This window comes from Mytilus galloprovincialis, chromosome 5 (genome assembly GCF_965363235.1).
Source record: "Mytilus galloprovincialis chromosome 5, xbMytGall1.hap1.1, whole genome shotgun sequence".
Classification (NCBI taxonomy): Eukaryota; Metazoa; Mollusca; class Bivalvia; order Mytilida; family Mytilidae; genus Mytilus; species Mytilus galloprovincialis.
Window position 1 is genome coordinate 68,010,427 of NC_134842.1, and position 22,303 is coordinate 68,032,729.

General features: G+C 33.0%; 1 protein-coding gene across 1 annotated transcript; it reads left to right on the forward strand.

Moving 5' to 3' along the window:
* Positions 1 to 1,107: 1,107 nt before the first annotated feature.
* LOC143076290 (uncharacterized) lies at positions 1,108 to 10,587 on the forward strand. Its single transcript, XM_076252022.1, has 5 exons — positions 1,108 to 1,428; positions 4,562 to 4,744; positions 5,410 to 5,539; positions 6,774 to 7,043; positions 8,374 to 10,587. Exons 1-5 carry the CDS (start codon positions 1,184 to 1,186, stop codon positions 8,542 to 8,544), a joined length of 999 nt encoding a protein of 332 aa, XP_076108137.1. The 5' UTR covers positions 1,108 to 1,183; the 3' UTR covers positions 8,545 to 10,587.
* The last annotated feature ends 11,716 nt before the right edge of the window (positions 10,588 to 22,303 follow it).

Below are 22,303 nucleotides of genomic sequence, written 5' to 3' on the forward strand. Positions count from 1 at the left end.
GATGCAATTTCCTTTTAGTCATGTCATTGTCACATGTGTAACCGGAGAGCATGTATCTACTCTACAAATTTATATCATCACCACCAGATTCGAACCCCGGTCGCCTGCGTGACAGTCAGTGCGTTAACCCACTGAGCCAAAGAATCGATTCTCGAGCTCAGTTGATTATTACATGTAATGTAAATGTAAGACTGACTTTATATGTTCTACCTGTACTAAGGGGAAGCAACCCTGCTACACTATTCCCCCACCACATGAGTCATCATATCTTTATTTATGACTCTTAACAACACAAATCCTGGCTATACCATGTATACTCCAGATAACCATTGTGGATTTTTTAGTCGGGCGCCAATGTAACCGGAGATCATGTATCTACTTTACAAATTTATATCGTCACCATTGGGATTCCAACCCCTTTCGCCTGCGTGACAGTCAGTGCGGTAACCCACTGAGCCAAAGAATCGATTCATTAGCTCAGTTGATTAAGACTGTCTTTATATGTTCTACCTATTCTAAGGGGAAGCAACCCCGCTACACTTGCAACCTATTACCTTATCTGTACATTCCACATCTGTTAGGCACACCACCAAGCAGTGTATTTAGGATTTGCTATATACATTGTACATGGGTCATAATCACAAGGTTGACACTACTAAAGTCAATCATTGCCACATTGTTTCCTATTGTATTATTTAAATAAGCTTCCTAAAGTGTTGAGGTTATACATGTTTTTTACATGTACAAATGTATTTTATATCAATTATATATGATTTTTAAAGGTGATTTCTTTTCTTAAATTTATTCATGTTCAGGGGTAATTGGATTTGGATCATTGTAATCATAGTAATCAAATGTACAAATGTACTTATCGAAATTTAAGTTTATTTTTCTGCATGTAATTGATGCTTTTGATTGCCAAAACAATACAATATTGAACTTAAATCTTTTCAGATTTTATATGGCTCAAGGCCAGTCCAATACACTGGAAGGTGAAATCTTGGCCAAGTTAAAAGTAACAGATGGGCTGAAACTACATAACAGTAGAGTAGGAGAAATGCAATATAGTTCTGACTCATATGAATCCGATTCTGAATCCTTTGAAAATGTTGAATCGGATTCACCATGCTACAGAAATGCTGCAAAAACTCTGCCATCCTCAACCCAGAAATGGACATCAACAATGCTGGAATCTCTTGGTATATGTTATAATAATGATTTCCATCAAACACCAACAGACATCTTGAATATGATTACGAAAGATACAGGAATATTTGGTACTTCAACAGAGCAACAAAACCTGTATGTTGAAGGCATGAAAAACAGTATGACGTTTGATTGTTCCATTCAGGATTTTATAGAAATAATGCAGAAGAAAAACATGTTTACAGTGTTGGACGAAGAAATTGCAAACATTAAAGATTTAAGGTATCTGTAGTATTTATGAATGCTTGGTACATGTATATATAAGCATTCTTTCTTAAGAAGGCCACTTTGAAATATGGTAGTATTTCAACTTCTTATTTTGTGAATTAATATTAGCCTCCTTCAAGTAGGAGCACCGTAAAATGGAGCTTTAAAACTTACTAGGGGTTATGTACACCATATGAAATTAATAGGTTCAAGTGATTATTCTACATGGCATGTTTACAAGAACAAATAATATTGTCAAGAAATAAATATTGTATCTGAAAAAAATCAGTTATATCTCAATTCACAAAGAAGCTTTCTCACACATGTAAATCAGCCAATCCAATAAGTCTTTTAATTGAAATAAATTTGCATTGAAAGAGCTGACATTAACCAGTCAGAACAATCTAACAAATCTAACAGTCAGACAATTTAAGTACATGCATATATTCATGGTAAACATAGGGGTTATCAACAACACAAAATATGTATACCAATTTAAATGCCCCACCTACGATAGTAGAGGAGCATTATGTTTTCTGGTCTGTTTGTCTGTCTGTCCTGCTTTGGGTTAAAATTTTTGGTCGAGGTAGTTTTTGATGAAGTTGAAGTCCATAATCAATTTAAACTTAGTAGACATGTTCCCTATGATATGATCTTTCTAATTTTAATGCCAAATTAGAGTTTTTATCCCAATTTCACGGTCCACTGAACATAGAAAATGAAAGTTCTATTCTGGCATCCATGTAATGGGGACACATTCTTGTTTAGAGATGATGAAGGGGAGATAATCCAAAGCATCAAAAGATTTTTTTTTTACCAAAACAAGTAAATATTACTTGCTCCTTCAAGCATGTCAAGTTAATAAAGATGACTTTTATAAATATTACCCCTAATTGCCAGTAGGATGAATATATATAAATTGTATTTAGATGGTAAAATTTTTTATATAAATTCAAGACATCAGTATCATTTGATTTCTTTTAAGACCCTCAATTGAATTGGCATTTTTTATACATCATGTAAGGCCAACCTTAAAAATATGTTTGTTTGCAGTTTTCAGACTGTACCTTCAGACTGAAGGGTCGGTAGGTAGGAAAAATATTTTATTTTATCAGCCAAAATACAGTTTAAACAAGCAGTAACTTACACTAAACCAAGTTTCTTCTGAAGAAAAAAAAAACATTTTAAAACAACAAACACTGGACATGCTGAAAACCAACATCAAATGAACAGGCATTTTCAGATAAAAACCTTTTAACCAAAACTGAAACTTTAACATAGTGTCATTAAAGAAATATATTCAGACATGTATGCTTCTTGACTAGAATGTTTTCATGAGTAGAGTATTTTCATCAGAAAAATGTAGATATTAAAGATTTATAAGACAATGTATTAAAGAGTGTATTTTTAATAAACAAAATAACCATTGAATCTTCCTCAATTGAAAAAAAGGCAACTTGAAAAAAAAGTATTAAGACATTCGACTGTTTTCATATTTCTAACAATATTTAATTATATGTGATAAGGTTATATTTTTGCCAGGCTTTAATGAAAACCAAAGAAATCTAAAGTTTGGGTTGAAATCCATAGCACCCCATGGCCATTAAAAGTAAATGGTCTGTACTGAAATGTTTTTAATGCATAAAAAAAATTGGCAGCATAGCTCCTAAGGACATGTTTTAATTGAATTCACACAGGCCACACAGTTTGGGTATATTTAATATTGTAAGAAAGAGAATAATTGCAATGAGTGGGGCAGCCCCCCCTTATCCTAAAGGAGTATACTCGTTGCAATCGAAGATAGATTTAATATAGAGAGAGTATATTTATTTTTCAAGCTAACCATTCATTTTCTCTACATCTTTGTGTAGTTAGGGTTGCTTCTTATTGATTTGGCATGATCTATATCCATTAACATTTCAAATGAGCCCTTCCTCCATACAGGCGTGTTTACAGATATCCATGAAGATTTAAGTCACGGAGGAGTGGTTTCATCTTTGTGGTCTTCACAACGATTTGTAGAAAATATGCCATACTTCAAGCTGCTGTCGAATTATTTAACCACTGAAATGGTTCCATAAAGTCAGGCTCCACAGATTCTGTACCTGATTTGTTTGAGACAGAATGGTTATCGTGTCAGTTATGAATATCCGCTGCATCATCGTCAATGATATCATCACACATCATTACATGTGCCTGAATCTGTATAAACAGTTTACTAATAAACTTTTTTGTTTGTTATTTGTCTTAAAATTGACACGAGACGACAGCGTAAAGTACTCCTCCGTGACTTCATGGATACCTGTAAACAATTTCCATGTGCTTTATCATTAAATGGTCACATGAACGCTTGACGGGAGGTTAAGAAAAACCGAACTTGAAATGCGTAATTGACCCAGACTTTAAATCATTTCCGGAAAGGACACAAAGTTCCGGATCGCTTCCTGCTTCAATAGAAGTATTAAAAAAAAATTCTTCAAATTTAAAGCAATAAAATTTTCACAGTCGGGATGATTTTCAAGGGTCGGTCGGTAAACTGCAAACAAACAATATTTTAATTTAAGCCTATAAATAAGAAGATGTGGTAAGATCGCCAATGTGACAACTATCTACATGATCCACGAAAGTTCATATGAAATGAATGTACGCAATTTTTAACAACCATAAGGCCTTTAACAATGAGAAATACTGATACCGTATAGTAAATTTTTACCTTATATCTTTAGATCATGTAGATAGGCCTTATAATGAAAAATGTGAAACAATTCCATTATGAAGTAAATACAACCTGATTTTATATAACAAATAAATGTTCATAGAAACATAAAATATATGTTCTGAACTACAAGCTTCTTACTTGGGACATGCATATAAATAATGTAGGGTTAATGTCCCATATAAATAATGTAGGGTTAAACTTGTTTGTGGGCACTCAACCCTCTCTAATACCCAGGACAGTGGTGTTACAGCCCTAGCTAGCTAGCACAGCATAAGAACAAACTGTCAAAGTCAGTTGCAATTGCTTAACTCGAAATATTGGTATTAGATACAAAAAAACTGACATTAAAACAAAAAACACAAAGCACTGAAATGATGATTAAATATATTTTCCATTGTCTAACATTTTTTATTGTTTATCTAATTTCAGAAAAGAAGTTCTATACACCTCATTGGTAGAAGATTTTATAAGATCGGTAAAAATGATGCTGACACACTTCTTCAACTTTTACACAAAGTCAATAAGATGTCCAGCCTTTCACGATCCAGTTCCAAAAGACAGATTTGTTCAAATTTTTAGAACCTTTGCACAGATATGTAATCTAATTGTAGAGTGAGTATGACCATTGAATGCCATGTAGAAAACAGATAAAATGTATATTATTCCCTTAGAGAACAACCATTTAACCTCACACAATATTCTGATGATCTGATCCCTAATTTGATGAAAATAAATACTGTGGGCACTTGTCAAGCAGATGAAGGAAAAAAATCTGAATCCAGATTTTCCCATGCCAATACCTTATAGTGTGAAAAAATTTAAGGATACATAAAGATTGATAGTTGAAAAACTAAAAAACATGTTTGTGCAAAAAAATTGAAGTTTAAGGGTTGCTTTCTTACTATAATTAAATTGTGTGGTCCTTCTTTGTGTTGGTTTGTTAGATAAGTAAGGTGTATACAGTTTGTGTCAAATTTTGACTTGTATATATATTTAATTTTGACATTGTCATTGCTTGTTACCTCATTTTGTGAAATCTGTGCCATAGTCTATGCATTTGTTACCTTTAAAAAAATGACAAAAAAATATTTATTGTTGCTCATGTCTGTTATTGTTGTTTTTCAAAAATTGTTTTGTTGTACATTGTACCTACTTTTAGGCCATTACTTTTCCAATTTTGAATTGTTTCATATTTTTCATGTCAGCTATAACTATACAGCATGTACGGTATGAATGTTTGTCATGTTCAATGATAATGTATAAAACACATTTTGTAGGCCTGGGTCAGCATGGAAAGGTGAAATGGTATTTGGTAAAAGTCCTGTGGTCTCTGCAGCAGATCTTGTATTACTACCTGACAATTCTGAAAGTGCATTATCTGTAGTCATGGTAGTGACAGTCTTTGGGGTAAGATTTGTGCAATTCTTTAAAATTGGCAAACGATTACCTTTGAAATTTTTTATTTTTAATTGTCCCATAGTGTCCAGTTGATCCATGGCTCTAATTGAATGCTGTTTTTGTCCCCCATGTAACACTTTGTTGGGAACAGGAAATGAAAATACCAGGTATCCGTCTGTCCATCCAGTGTTGTGAGAACGCTCACAGGTACAATTCTTGCCATATTTTTAATAAAACTTATACTATAGTTTGATATCAGCAATATCTCAGTAAAAGTTCTATAATGGTGGCTGATCAAATTTTAATGATTTGCCAAAATGTTATTCATATCATGCATTTTTCACAAAATATACTGTAAATTCAGAAATTTTTGTGTGCATTTATTATTGCGATTTTGTCAGTTAAGACTTAATTGCTATTTTAATTTTTACGATTTTGAGAAAAACCCTGTTAAATTCATATAAAATATTTCAAAATGTAAGCTTAATTTATTGCGTTTTCATCTTTGTCGCATTTTTCGCATAAATAAAAACCTCGCAATAATTTCTGAATTTACAATAATATAAAAACAGGACTTTTTTCAAGCTTCAGGTTGTGCAAAATTTTCAGAATTGGTACAGATTATGCTTAGAAACTCCTATTTGTGTGATCAGAAGAAAACTTAAAAATAGAATTTAAAGATAAAATATGAGTAGATACATCTTGAAGTGTGATTTTAGAACATAAAAAGAAAAGATTTGGTTACAGGACTCTTTTTCTCGCTACAAAACAAAATCGCTATATTCCTAACACATTTCTTTATTATTGTATCTTAATCTGAGTTATATTCCCTTAGATGACAAAGTTGAATAAAATTTGAATCAAACAACATATATTCTATATTTGTAAGAAACAGTTGTAAAAATATTATAATTTCCTCAATTCACATGTTTAGTTGAAAATATTTTAAAGTGAATATAATTTTTTTTGCCATTTCATTAAAGATCTTTACCGATTGTTTCCTGCTATTTTGAAATTCAAGATGGGGGAGGATATCTGATCAACCTTAACACTCTGATAAATACTCCAGTAAAGAACAAAATATGATGCTTCTTATCTTTAAAAGAGGGATGAAAACACGTTATATTTTTTAAGTGCAATTGAGTTTTTGTTTGATTTTTTAAAAGAATAATATTGAATTAGTATTAGAAAAATGATGATTGTTTTTACAAAAATGCATATTTGAATGCATTTCAAATTTTAGGCAAAATCATCCAAGAACCTACATTTCAAGCAAGATCAAAATGGTAAGAAGACACCAAAAATGTCTTCAGAGGACAGTGCTGGTAGTGATTTAGAATTACATATACAACAGAAACCAGCTATCTACAGCAAAATTCCACAAAATGTTCTAGCACAGCATGGAGGGGATCTTTTGATTAATCACCCTTACTATAAAAAGGAACTTAATCTTACAAAACATGAGTTACATTACATGAATTATCTGCCTGGAATGATAGTCATGGGGACCGAGGTAAATACAGGTTCTCTTAATTTTACATCATTCTGTTTTTTATGTTTACGGTTAATAGTCCTTCTTGCAAGTGTAAATTCAGAAATTATTGTGTGTACACATATTTATTATTACAATTTTCGAATAATGAAGAATAACATGAATAATGCAAGTCTAATTTTTATGAACATGATGAAAAGCTTCATACATATATAACATGTATAAGATATCTAAATGTTAATTCCTATTATTATGATACTCAAAGACACACATTATTCATGTTCATGAGAACACCTTACAATAATTTTGGAAATTACAGTATTTAGGGATTGACTTATGAATTTGTGACACTTGTCATTAAACAATCACTCTTCTTTTAATTTTTGGCATCAGACATTTTCTATTGCGACATAAAAAAGTAACCGGAAACCTTTGTTGTGTCAATACATGTAATGGCTATTATAAAGCAATAAGTATTAAAAAGAAGATGTGGTATGATTGCCAATGAGACAACTGTCCACAAGTGACCAAAATGACACGGACATTAACAACTATAGGTCACTGTACGGCCTTCAACAATGAGAAAAGCCCATACCACATAGTCAGCTATATAAGGTTTATTTTATGTACTGCATGATGAAATGATTTTTTCTTACAATAGTTACCTGATAAAAAAAATTAAACATGTTAAAGATTAATTGCAGCAGAAAAAAACTAATATTTGCTTGTAGTTTACAGAATATGAGAAAGCTTCGCAAAGCCTTGCTTTCTAAAGATACCTATTCAAATTTCCAGCATGGTTAACCTATTGCACCTGGGAGTTTATAATCATTTTCTTGGTGCATGTTCCTGGATTTTGGTACAACCAACATGCCAATAAAGTATTAAATTAAGTTCATTTAAAAAATAATTTGAAATTGAGGCTGAATTACATTCTTGTCTGTCTGTATTTCTGACCCTTTGTTTATCCAATAAATAATTCTGTCACATAATTGCTATAAATTTTGCTGATCTAAAAAAAACTCTTTTTGAATGACTATACCTAGAATGTTGAATGAACTTTATGATTTTCATTGTGGTTTTTCTAAGTAGTTCTGTTAATTTGGTCAACAATGATGTCATAGTTATAGTGTGTGCACCTTTGCAGCTGTGAGAAACTTGTTTTCATTTTCTGATAAATTGAATTGTAATAGAGTTATGCTTAGCACAACAGTTCATGCATTATTGTTGTGCAAGCTTTTATTGCAAGTTTCTCTTGCAAATAGATTTGAAAAATTGTTAAACCAAAAAGATGCAAACTACCTTATTCATTTTAGGCATTAGTCATCTGTCAAAGTTTTTCAAATTTCAGGTTGTGTTTACTCTGCTGAAAATTGATGACTTCCATGTGGCAGATTTAAAGAAAAATGGATTCTCTGAAAAAAGAAAAGCAACTATTTATTACTCCGAATCAAAGGACCTTTTAAATAAAAACGATAGGGATCTTTTATTTGATTCATTTGCCAAATTATGTAATGTATAACCTATGAACATGATGAAGTACTATACTTAGAAGAATAAGGTTATGATAGGTTTGAATATGGATGCTTGTGATTTCCTAGTTGATGACAAGAACCATGAGACAGTGATAAAAGGATTGCTCAAAGTGTTGTGGTTGTTTCTGAATTGAATGTAAGCAACAAAATGATTGTAATATTCATTTTCAAAGGTGTTGAAAGCATGGAATCTTACTATGTCAGTTTGATTAAAAAAATAACTGTTCCAATTGGAAAAAAGAAAAAAGGATTTTAGATATTGTTATACGACCGCAAAATTTGAAAAAAATTTCGTCTAATATTGCTATCACGTTGGCATGGTCATCTGCGTCGTCGTTGTCGTCCGAATACTTTCAGTTTTCGCACTCTAATTTTAGTAAAAGTGAATAGAAATCTATGAAATTTTAACACAAGTCTTATGACCACAAAAGGAAGGTTGGGATTGATTTTGGGAGTTTTGGTCCCAACATTTTAGGAATTAGGGGCCAAAAAGGGCCCAAATAAGCATTATTCTTGGTTTTTGCACAATAACTTTAGTTCAAGTAAATAGAAATCAATGAAATTTAAACACAATGTTTATGACCACAAAAGGAAGGTTGGTATTGATTTTGGGAGTTTTGGTCCCAACAGTTTAGGAATAAAGGGCACAAAGGGTCAAAAATTAAACTTTGTTTGATTTCATCAAAAATAATTGGGGTTCTTTGATATGCCGAATCTAACTGTGTATGTAGATTCTTCATTTTTGGTCCCGTTTTCAAATTGGTCTACATTAAGGTCCAAAGGGTCCAAAATTAAAATTAGTTTGATTTTAACAAAAATTGAATCCGTGGGGTTCTTTGATATGCTGAATCTAAAAATGTACTTAGATTTTTTATTATTGGCCCAGTTTTCAATTTGGTCCAAATCGGAGTCCAAATTAAACTTTGTTTGATTTCATCAAAAATTGAATAATTGGGGTTCTTTGATATGCCGAATCTAACTGTGTATGTAGATTCTTAATTTTTGGTCCTGTTTTAAAATTGGTCTACATTAAAGCCCAAAGGGTCCAAAATTAAACTAAGTTTGATTTTAACAAAAATTGAATTCTTGGGCCTCTTTGATATGCTGAATCTAAACATGTACTTAGATTTTTGATTATGGGCCCAGTTTTCAAGTTGGTCCAAATCAGGATCCAAAATTATTATATTACGTATTGTGCAATAGCAAGAAATTTTCAATTGCACAGTATTCAGCAATAGCAAGAAATCTTCAATTGCACAGCATTGTGCAATAGCAAGAAATCTTCAATTGCACAGTATTGTGCAATAGCAAATATTTTCAATTGCACAGTATTGCACAATAGCAAGAAATATCTAATTGCACAATATTGTGCAATAGCAAGAAATTCCAATTGGATTTCAATTGGAGTTATCTTTCTTTGTCCAGAATAGTAGTTGAATCAACTTAAATCATTGTTTTATACAATATACAATGTATATTCACTTTTACTACCAACTGATAGATTAAAACAATCTTTACCATTCAGTGATAACAAGTAGTTATTGTTGCAAACTTCATTAGAAATTTGAATTGAGATCAGTTTTGAAATAAGGGAAAGGGGGATGTGAAAAAAAAATTTGAGTGTCAATTTTTTTCATTTCAGATTTCATGAATAAAAAGAAAATTTCTTCAAACATTTTTTTGAGAGGATTAATATTCAACAGCATAGTGAATTGCTCAAAGGCAAACATTTTTTTTTTAAGTTCATTAGACCACATTCATTCTGTGTCAGAAACCTATGCTGTGTCAACTATTTAATCACAATCCAAATTTAGAGCTGAATCCAGCTTGAATGTTGTGTCCATACTTGCTCCAACCGTTCATGGTTCAACCTCTGCGGTCGTATAAAGATGCGCCCTGCGGAGCATCTGGTTGTTATATGAAACTGTCAACCAATGGAGTAAGCCCATAGGATGAAAACTATCTATAATACAGTTTATGTGTTAATATCCTTTGTCATATATCAAGAGGTTTATGTAATTAAACATTATAATGTATATAATGATAGAATTATTTTTTCTCTATGAATTGTTTGCTTTAAAATGTTTAACATCTTTATTTTAATATACATAGTTATGGATGTAATTAAAAAAAGAGAAACATCATGAAAATTAGTTCAGATTCTCAAATTGATATCATTTAAACACTGTTGTTTTCAAAATTTTCCATTTTTACAATTATTGGGAAAATGAAATATAAGTAACTGTGAATATTTTAATTAATTTTTAACCAGTTGGGCGGGCGGCAATCAAATGTTGTCCGTGCATTAACTCATGAAACGTTTAACCAAAGCTTTTAAAATTTTAATATGTTGTTACTGACAACTAAATGAAGGTCAAGTTCAATAATGGCGATTTTGACTTTTACCGTTCAGGAGTTGTGGTTCTTGAAAGATTCAAAAATGGAGTTTCCAGTCGTGTCCGTGCATTTACGCATGAACTGTTCTACCAAAGCTTCCCAAATTTTAATATGTTGTTACTGATAACAAAATGGAGGTCAAGTTTAATAATGACCATTTTGACTTTTACCGTTCAGGAGTTATGGTTCTTGAAAGATTGAAAAATGGTGTTTCCAGTCGTGTCCGTGCATTTTCTCATGAACCATTCAACCAAAGCTTTTGAAATTTTTATATGTTGTTACTGATGACAAAATAGAGGTCAAGTTCAATAATGACTATTTTGACTTTTACCATACAGGAGTTATGGTTCTTGAAAGATTGTAAAATGGTGTTTCCATTCACGTTGTTGCATTTACTCATGAACCATTCAATCTACGCTTTTCAAATTTTAATATGTTGATACTGATGACAAAATAGAGGTCAAATTTGATATAAACGATTTTAACTTTCACCATTCATCAGTAATGGTTCTTGTGATATTGCCAGGACACAAATAAATGTTAATAAATCCGGTTTGCTGTCGTTGTGACAGCCTCTTGTTATCATTAATGTATATATATATAATGACAACTACAGACTTGTCCAATTGTTAACATTATGACCTACTATTGGGCATTGTGGTTTTTTTTGGTCTGTGCATCGGTTCATTCTTCCATTCCTTCATCTGTCCCGCTTCTGGTTAAAGTTTTTGGTCAACTTGAACTTATTTCTTTCCCATTAATTCTTTTTTTTTTAAATCGGGTCGATGTTTTTACTTTTAGAATATTTCACATTTTGTAATGTTGAGTCCTTTTATCATGTAATATATAGCTAACTAAACACTTTGGGTTTTACTTATGGCAGTGGCTATTTGACCGGCACCGGCAAAATAGCAAATTTGCTATTTAGCCGGCATTGAATAAAATTGTTCATTGATGTGATTAGTCATGTTAGTGAGAGAATATAAAAGCTGAATAATAATTTAAAATCATTTTATCACAATATCAAGCATTAAAATACAGTACAATCAAACATAAAATATTGAAGATGTTCATATAAATAAATAATTTATAACTTAATAATATTAATTAAAAGCATGAAAACATCATCAAAAGACCAAAGAACTAGCTGCAAACTGCAGTTCAACCGAGGAGCTCTGGTTAGTCTTTCAGACCAACTTAAACCAGAGTGTGGCAAATCACATCCTCCACAAAACCGCAAAACAAAAAGACAGCCTGCCTTGGCTCACACCATCAGTACGCAAACTAATAAAACGCCATGACAGATTGTACAAAAAAACATAAAGAGTCAGATAATCTTACAATGACATCCAAACTTAAAGAAACAAAGAGAATGGTACAAAGAGAGCTCCGTCGTTCATATTGGAACTACAATGAGAACATTGTAACACCTAAGGAGGAAAACAACCAATATAGTAGTATGAAACGTTTCTGGACATACATCAAACATCAGAAAACAGAAAGCAATGTAGTTGCACTATTTTACAGTGAAGGTATACTACACACACACACACTGTAAGACCAATCAACCATTCTAAACAAACAATTCTGCCTTTTCCACCAAGGACACATAATGAATACGAGTTTAAATCCAGATGCAATATGCCAGGTCAATATCCGTTAGCAGAGGAACTCAACATCACAGAAATGATATACTCAAACTTCTGAAAAAATAAATCCAAATACAGCAGCTAGACCAGATAATATAAAACCTGAACTACTCAACGAACTGGCCACAGAAATAGCCCTAATCCTTACAATCATTTTCAAAACATCAATAGAAACTGCGGATGTTCCAAATGACTGGAGAAATGCATACGTAACACCAGTATTCATCAATAGAGTACGCAAGTCCAGTATGAGACCCATACTTTAAAACAGAAATAGATTGTCTAGAAATCGTCCAGAGACGAGCAGCAAGATATGTGTCCAACAAACACCATAATCACTCATGTGTCAGCAAAATGAATGAGCACCAGGAATGGCCATCTCTGCATGGGAAAAAGGCGAAAAGACGCTAGAGTAACCATGTTCTATAAAATATAATACAACAAAGTCGTCTTATGCAACCAACACCAGTGTCGAGGAACATGCACAAAAAATTTCCAAATTCCAGCATCCAGAAGTGATTACAAAAAATACTCATTTTTTCCCGAGAACGATCAGGGATTGAAACGCTCTCCCTCCTGGGGTAGCATAAGCACCGTTAGTCGAGGACTTTAAAGCCTCGCTGACAAAGCTGAACTAAATGATTAAATTGGGGTGGGTGGGGGAGGGGTCTGTATGCGTACCTAAGTCATGGCATAATAATCAGCTCGTTGATTGTGGCCATTATCAGACAGATGCCGAAGCAGAAGAACACATTTGTATACATATATACATTACTAAATATATTTTTTTCTAAAATATTTATAAGCAAGAGGCTCTTAAGAGCCTATGTCGCTCACCTTGGTCTATGTGCATATTAAACAAAGGACACAGATGGATTCATGACACAATCGTGTTTTGGTGATGGTGATGTGTTTGTAGATCTTACTATACTGAACATTATTGTTGTCAGAATTATCTCTATTTATAATGAACTTGGCCCAGTAATTACAGAAGAAAATATTTTCTAAAATTAACAAAAAATTACAAAAGTGTATGAAAATTGTTTAAAATTGACTATAAAGGGCAATAACTCCTTAAGGGGTGACTTATTTGTAGATCTTATTTTGTTGAACATTATTACTGTTTACACTTTATCTCTATTTATAATAATATTCAAGATAATAACCAAAATCTGCAAAATTTCCTTAAAATTACTAATTCGGGGGCAGCAACCCAACAACGGGGCCGATAGATCTTGACCTGATAAACAATTTTTACCCCACGTCAGGTTTGCTCTTAACTCTTTGGTTTCAGAGATAAAAGCTAAATCTACATTTTACCCCTAAGTACTGTTTTAAGCCATGGCCTCCATCTTGGTTGGTTGGCCGGATCATCAGACACATTTTTAAAACTAGATACCATAATGATGATTGTGGCAAAGTTCTGTTAGATTTGGCCAAGTAGACGGACGACGAACGACAGACGCCAAGTGATGAGAAAAGCTCACTTGACCTTTCAGGTCAGGTTAGCTAAAAAGTAGATGTCCAAATCTGTGTAAAATCTATGGTTTAAGTATCCTGCCATGCGATGAAAATAGTGTATGTAAAACTACGCAGATCATAAAAAAGACAATATTAAAAGTTGTTTGCTACGAATTTCACAAGGACACATGATTTAACATTTGCAATTTTTACAAAACCAATTCTTTGCCTTTAGAAGTTGTTTTAATCTAGCACAAGATAAATTTTGCCACTCCAAACAGGAACTACACATGACACTGGCTTCCTTTGAATCTGCACCATGTGTGCATATGTTGCATATGAAGGAAGATAGGCTTCTTTTTCTTCTCTTTATATAGTTTTACGCTCTTAATAGCTTACCATGCATCTTTTTGACAATACTTTTTGATTAAATCAATGTTTACAATCGAGTCCAAACAAGAGGCAGTTAAAAGTTCAGATCTTGCTTCAACTTGTTCCTCGGATGTATTTGTATTTTAATTTTTTAAATATATTTAATTTGATAGTTAAAAGTTTAAGTGTTTATATGAGTAACAGTTTTTGTCGAGCCTGCAACTTTTGTTGCAGAAAGCTCGACATAGGGATAGTGATCCGGCGGCGGCTACGGCGGCGGCGGCGGTGTTAGCTCACTTCTTAAAAGCTTTATATTGTAGAAGGTGGAAGACCTGGATGCTTCATACTTTGTATATAGATGCCTCATGTTACGAAGTTTCCGTCAGTCACATGTCCAATGTCCTTGACCTCATTTTCATGGTTCAGTGACCACTTGAAAAAAAAGTTCAGATTTTTTGTAATGTTGAATTCTCTCTTATTATAAGTAATAGGATAACTATATTTGATATGTGCGTACCTTGAAAGGTCATCATGTCTGTCAGACAGTTTTCACTTGACCTCGACCTCATTTCATGGATCAGTGAACAAGGTTAAGTTTTGGTGGTCAAGTCCATATCTCAGATACTACAAGCAATAGGGCTAGTATATTCGGTGTATGGAAGGACTGTAAGGTGTACATGTCCAACTGGCAGGTGTCATCTGACCTTGACCTCATTTTCATGGTTCAGTGGTTATAGTTAAATTTTTGTGTTTTGGTCTGTTTTTCTCATACTATATGCAATAGGTCTACTATTTTTGTTGTATGGAATGATTGTAAGGTGTACCTATCTAGCGGGCAGATGTTATGTGACCTTGACCTCATTTTCTTGGTTCAGTGGTCAAAGTTAAGTTTTTGAGTTTTGGTCTTTTTATCTAATACTATATGCCATAGGTCATCTATATTTGGTGTATGGAAATATTTTATGATCTTTATGTCAGTCGCGCAGGTTTTATTTGACCGTGACCTCATTTTCACGGTTCATTGCACAGTGTTAAGTTTTTGTGTTTTGGTCTATTTTTCTTAAACTATAAGTAATAGGTCAACTATATATGTTGTATAGAAGCATTGTTAGCTGTACATGTCTGCCTGGCATGGTTCATCTGACCTTGACCTCATTTTCAAGGTTCATTGGTCTTTGTTTAGTTATCTTGGTTAATGTTAAGTTTATGTGACAGTTGTATTAAAGCTTAGCTCTATACTTAGGACTATCAACATAATATCAATGATTAGTATAGAAGGCGAGACATTTCAGCGTGTGCACTCTTGTTGATATTTAATTATTATTCGTACATTTTAAGTCCATTGAGATATGAATTATTCAGTGCCGGCTAAATAGCAAATTTGCTATTTTGCCGGTGCCGGTCAAATAGCCACTGCCTTTACTTATTGTTTAAGGCTGTACAAGGACTGTCTTGTTTCTTTCATCCTCAAGATAATTAGGATTCAGTGGACAATGGTCCCATTGGTTAAAAAGCCACATCACCATATTTTAATAAGAAATAGATTTATCAGAATAAAATGAATAGATTACCCATAGTAACATTAGATTACCATACAAGATTTTTTTGGAAAATGACGCAGTCATTGTTCCATTACTGCCGACCTGAACTTCATTACATTTCTCTGCCTACCGCGCTTGGTTTCGTATTTACTATTTTCCATACAAACTGGAATCTGCTTGTGTTATCATTATGCATGATCATTGTGTAGTTATTAGCCAGGAACCAGTTTCAATCGGTTTCATACAATCGTAACTACTCGGTCATTCTCGCTGTGCAGTACAATTCTTCGTGCAACCAGAAAGGGCGAGTAGTTCCGATTGGGTTTCATATTTACTGTAACTGGTTTCTGCTTGTATTCCACTACACTCGCGATCGAACAAAGTGTTGTAATTTGACGGGAACCAGTTTAGAATTTGTAAACTACAAAACGTAATCGGTTATTGTTCATTCCGTTTTGGTGTTTCACACCGACTTAAATGGTTTGAATAAGCTTAAGACCCTTCAAACATTAATGTGATAGGTATATTAAAGACTGTTTTACAAAAGGATGGAACTGTTTTACTTCCAAAGTCGTACTATAGTGATATCTGCCATGTACGGATTTCCACTCTCACCGGTTAATTTCTTCTTTTACACGTGCTTTTGAAATTTCCTGTTTAAACATTGCAAGTTTCAAAATTATTATTTGAGTGAATTAAACTTATTTTCACAATCATGAAGCGTTCCAGAATCATTTTCAAGCAGTTTCTTCTCTTTGATGATGGAAAATAGGTTTTCTGAAGAAAATACCGCAAACGATCGCAGAGGAATTGAAACGTACAAGTCAAGTCGGCACCTGGTTAAATTGGCATCTAGTCAAATCGGCACACATTGACGTCAATTCGGCATCCAATAGTATTTGTTATAATATTTTCTATTCAATTAATTAATAACTATTACCAAATACATAGTGAATATGTTGTTGTGTATTTAGGTAAACAAGGAAACCAAAGTGAATATGTTGTTGTGTATAAAGGTAAAAACGAAGCCCTTACCCAACTGTTGTTTTAACAATTAGACAATTATTAAAATAAAATGGAAAACTATGAGTCCCTTTCAATGAATCAAACTTTCATGCCAAATAATTAGCAAATTTAAGGTGTTTTTTTTCAGTAAAGTTTAAACAGTATTAAACCAACAATCCTGTAAAATGCTCAACTGGTTAACACATAACAAGGTTAAAATAATGCATAAAAATATCCAATATCTCATGTATTAGTCCAAATAATTATGACGTCTGGCAAGGATATTTTTTTTCTGGGACGCCTTCTTACGACGTTCGTAGGAAGGCGTCACACAAAATAATTAACATAGCCTTGAGGTCATAGGAAGGTGTCCCAGAATAAAATTTAAAAAGCCTTGCCAGACGTAATAATTATTTGGACTACTCATATATATATATATCATTAAAAATACACCAAAAAAGTCATTTAGTTCAATGAGAAAAATAAATATATACAAAATGTACATGAACACCCAAAAATGTGAAAGTTAGTATTTAACTCTTTTTGCTTAAATACTGAAAACAATTCTGGCAACACCTTTCTTATTTTTTCTCTTTTGCTTAACATACTGTGCAAAATATATATTTAACATGGGTGACGAATTGACTAGATCAGGTGTTGATTTAACCAGGTGCTGATTTGTCCATGTGCCAATTTAACCAGGTGCCGGTTTGACTAGAATTCTTTGACAAATGTTTGAAATTACCTGAGTTTCATTAGACCTTTGATAACAGTAACAAAAAGATTATTTACTTAATATTTTGTGGGAGAAGGGGATTCAGACTGTGGTATCAGGTCTGTTCGCGCCCAATACACTTTCGCACCCTACACGTTCGCACCCAAGGCCCGTTCGCACTCTACTCATTTGCGCCCAATTTTAATTCAAATTCAAGTTGAATAATTGGAAAATCATGATTGTTGTTTAAATTGATTTGGTGTAAATACTGAATGGATTTATAGCTTCGTATGAGTAAAACATTGAAGATTATAAAGGAAAAACAAAAAAGATAATTGTTTTTAACAGCTTGGTCCCTTTGATCTGAAACAACGAAGCAATAAAATGTAGGAACCAAAATATAGCAATCCACTATTATAACCAAAACATAATAAAATGTATTCAACACACAGAAAAAAACAGTCAGAATCTCACTTCATTTTGAAACAAGTCAATGAAACAAAGTTATAGCATTACACTAACCAAAACATGATTAAGAGTTATTCAACACAAAATAAAACGTTGACAAAATACCACTTTATTTAGAAAGGATTAATATTATTTTTAACAATACCCTATCCAAAACATGATTAAGATTTATTCAACACTTTATTTTGAAACAATGACAACAATTATACTTATAAGAAAACACTTGCTTACAGAGTTATTAAACACAAAACCAATTAAGATTGGGTGCGAACATGAGTGGGCGCGAACGGACCCGGATTCAGACACTACCAGTGAGAAATATACAAGCCTTTTTACGGTATTTATTTGTACACTTCAGGTAGTCTTGACCTATTCATTTGTCTTTAAAAAAAACCAGCCAGTTATCACCTTCACTTCACACACACACATATAGAAATATCAATTACAAAAAAATGTATATGCTTACGAGACGTGTTGCATTGTTAAACTAATTAAGGTATGTGAAAATCAAGACTTGCATAAAAACTATCCCAATATTAGAGACAGTGGCGTCATTTTTCCTCAGAGCTTTCAGCTCTTTGATTCACCTTTGTGGATAAAAGCCTTGTTTACAGCCTTATAATCTAGCAAAAATTATACATTTTCATGATGAATGTAGTTTTCTATACCATTCACTTAATGTCTAATATGTGAATGAGTATATTAAATCAATATGTCTGGATCAAAATAAATATAAGATTTGGTGTGATTTTCAATGAGACAAATATTCATCAAAGTTCAAATGAAGTGGATGTAAACAATTATAGGTTACCATTTGGTTTTCAATAATCAGAAAACTTCATACCATATTGTCAGCTGTAAAAGGCACGGACATGAAAAATGTGAAAATACCGTATAACGGGTTATTTTCGCGGGGTGTAAATTTTCGCTTATTTTCGCGGATAGAAGAAAATCGCCAAAATAAATTCCGCTAAATTAAAGGTGTACATGCAAAGGTAGTTTAATAAAAGTTTTCATCCGCCAAAATAATAACCGCTAAAATATTTCGTATACCTTGTTAAATGAAAATCGCGAATTTTTACACCCGCGAAAATAACCCGCTATACGGTAATTCAATCGAGAAAACTAATGGCATAACCAAAAAACAAGTATGACAGACATGAACTAACGACAACTACTAAACTGCAGGCTCCTGACTTTGGACCGACACACACAGAATGTAACAGGATTGAACATTTCTGTGAGAACCCAACCCTTCCTTTAACGTAGGCTTTACAGCAAACTCTAACGACCAGTTGCAATGGGCTTAACTAATAAGATCAGTACAAGGCACGAAAATAACTGATTATTAAAACAATTACACAAAGCACCGAACCAACAATACTTACAGTTACTGAATAAAATTGAGAAAGGAAATGGTGAATATGTCAAAGCGACAACCACCCGACCATAGAGCAAACAACAGCCGAAGGCAACCAATGGGTCTTCAATGTAGCGAGAATTCCCGCACCCGTAGGTGTCCTTCAGCTGGCCTCTAAAATATGCATAATAGTACAGTGATAATGGACGTCATACTAAACTCCGAATTATACACAAGAAACTAAAATTTAAAATCATACAAGACTAACAAAGGCCAGAGGCTCCTGACTTGGGACAGGCGCAAAATTGCGGCGGGGTTAAACATGTTTATGAGATCTCAACCCTCCCTTTATACCTCTAGCCAATGTAGAAAAGTAAAAGAATAACAATACCCACATTAAAATTCAGTTCAAGAGAAGTCCGAGTCCGATGTCAAAAGATGTAACAAAAGAAAGTAAATAAAATGACAATAATACATAAATAACAACAGACTACCAGCAGTTAACTGACATGCCAGCTCCAGACCTCAATTGAAAGATTATGTCTTTATCATATGAATATCAGGTACAATCCCTCCCGTTAGGGATTTAGTACCATACTATCATAAAATATATGAGAAGAACATAACCCGTGTCATGCCAACAACTGTTTTTTAGAAATAAATGTGTTTAGTTCCGATGCAAAGACCCTATCAGTGAATCAATGTTAAAGCCAAAATATGCAATCTTTCATGACCTGACAACAGTATCGTAACTATATCCCCTTTTGATAAGTCTATTTAAAGGTTTTGTTCGTTTCTGAGGAGAATACTGACATTTTTGTGCTTTATAAAGAATATTTCCATAAAATTTTGGATGTGAAATACCTGAACGTATAAGATGTCTGCATGTTGAGTTATATGTACGAATTATTTCCTTATACCGGTGATAAAATTTAGTAAATGTTTTGACCAGTTTGTGATATCGAAAACCCTGGTGTAATAATTTTTCAGTAATACATAAATTTCTCTCGCTAAAATCTAATACGTTGTTACATACACGAGCGAATCGTACAAGTTGAGATATATAAACACCATAAGATGGTGACAAGGGAACGTCACCATCTAAAAATGGATAATTAACAATAGGAAATAAAAAATCATCTCTTTTATCATAAATTTTTGTATTAAGCTTCCCGTTTATGATATAGATATCAAGATCGAGGAAAGGGCAGTGGTCATTGTTATCATTAGCTTTATTTAAAGTAAGTTCTACAGGATAAATTTCTTTAGTATACATACTGAAGTCGTCATTATTTAGAGCCAATATATCATCCAAATATCTAAAAGTATTGTTAAATTTTTGTATCAAATGTTGTTTTGATGGGTCTTTGCTAATTTTAGTCATAAATTGTAACTCATAACAATACAAAAACAGGTCCGCAATAAGTGGTGCACAGTTAGTCCCCATTGGAATTCCAATAACTTGACGATATACGGAATCTCTAATGCGAACACAAATGTTATCAAATAAAAATTCAAGCGCCTAAATAGTATCAAAGCATGTCCAATTGACATAGTTCTTTTGTTTATTGCTTCTAAAAAATGATCGCAAAGAGTTTGAACATATGTACTCGCATTCCGACTTTTTAAATGCCCAGTTTATTAGGGATGTGATTTTTTTCTTAATAAGAATATGAGGCAAAGTGGTATATAGGGTAGAAAAATCAAGACTTTGAACAGATTCAAAATCACCAATATATGCATGCAATTTATCAAGTACTTCCAACGAGTTTTTGACACTCCAAAAGTAATTAATTCCACTATTTTCAAAGGCCTTATTTGAACAATTTATTATCAGGTTTTTTATTGTACCAAGTGTACTAGTAAGTAAAACAGACAATTTAGTAGTTGAACAATGGCTAGAAGATGAAATAAATCTATATTTGTAAGGTTTTTTGTGCAGCTTAGGAAGCCAGTACATACCCGGTAGTTGAAAACTAGTTATAACTATGTCTGTTTTAATAACTATGTTGAACGCATCTATCCCATCGAACTTAAGATACAGGATACAACAGATATAGTAAAGTCGGCCTCATAACTTGCCTTACATCTAGAAATTGACAATGAAGGTCAGTTGAAAACAAAACTTTATGACAAAAGAAACGAGGTAAGCTTTCCAATTGTGAACTTTCCATTTCTAAGTAGCAACGTTCCAACATTACCTGCATACGGTGTATACATCTCCCAATTGCTAAGATATTCCTGTGCTTGCATTTCCTATCATGATTTTGTTGATAAAGCGCTGCTCACACGGAAGCTAGAGTTCCAAATGAAGAAGTTGAAATCATCACTTCGTAAATTTTACGGACGCCATCACGAGTTGGTTGACCGTTATGGAATAACTGTTTCACAAATGATATCGGATATGTTCCTTACGTTATAACTACAATAATTTTATTACCTTCCCCTTCATAACTGTGACCTACCGAATCAGGTTTGTAATCACATAAGCAACATGTCGGGTGCCACATATGGAGCAGGATCTGCTTACCCTTCCGGAGCACCTGAGATCAACCCTAGTTTTTGGTGAGGTTCGTGTTGTTTATTCTTTAGTTTTCTATGTTGTGTCATAGACGGGGTTTCTTATCCAGAAACACCTTTCCCTCGAAGTATACTAATAACTATTACAGATGAAATACACATGATTTAGAACATACTAATCCTTTCTCATTTTTTTCTCTCTAATTTTCATAGTACATGATTTTTTATGCACTATGAAATGCTATACATGAATGACTT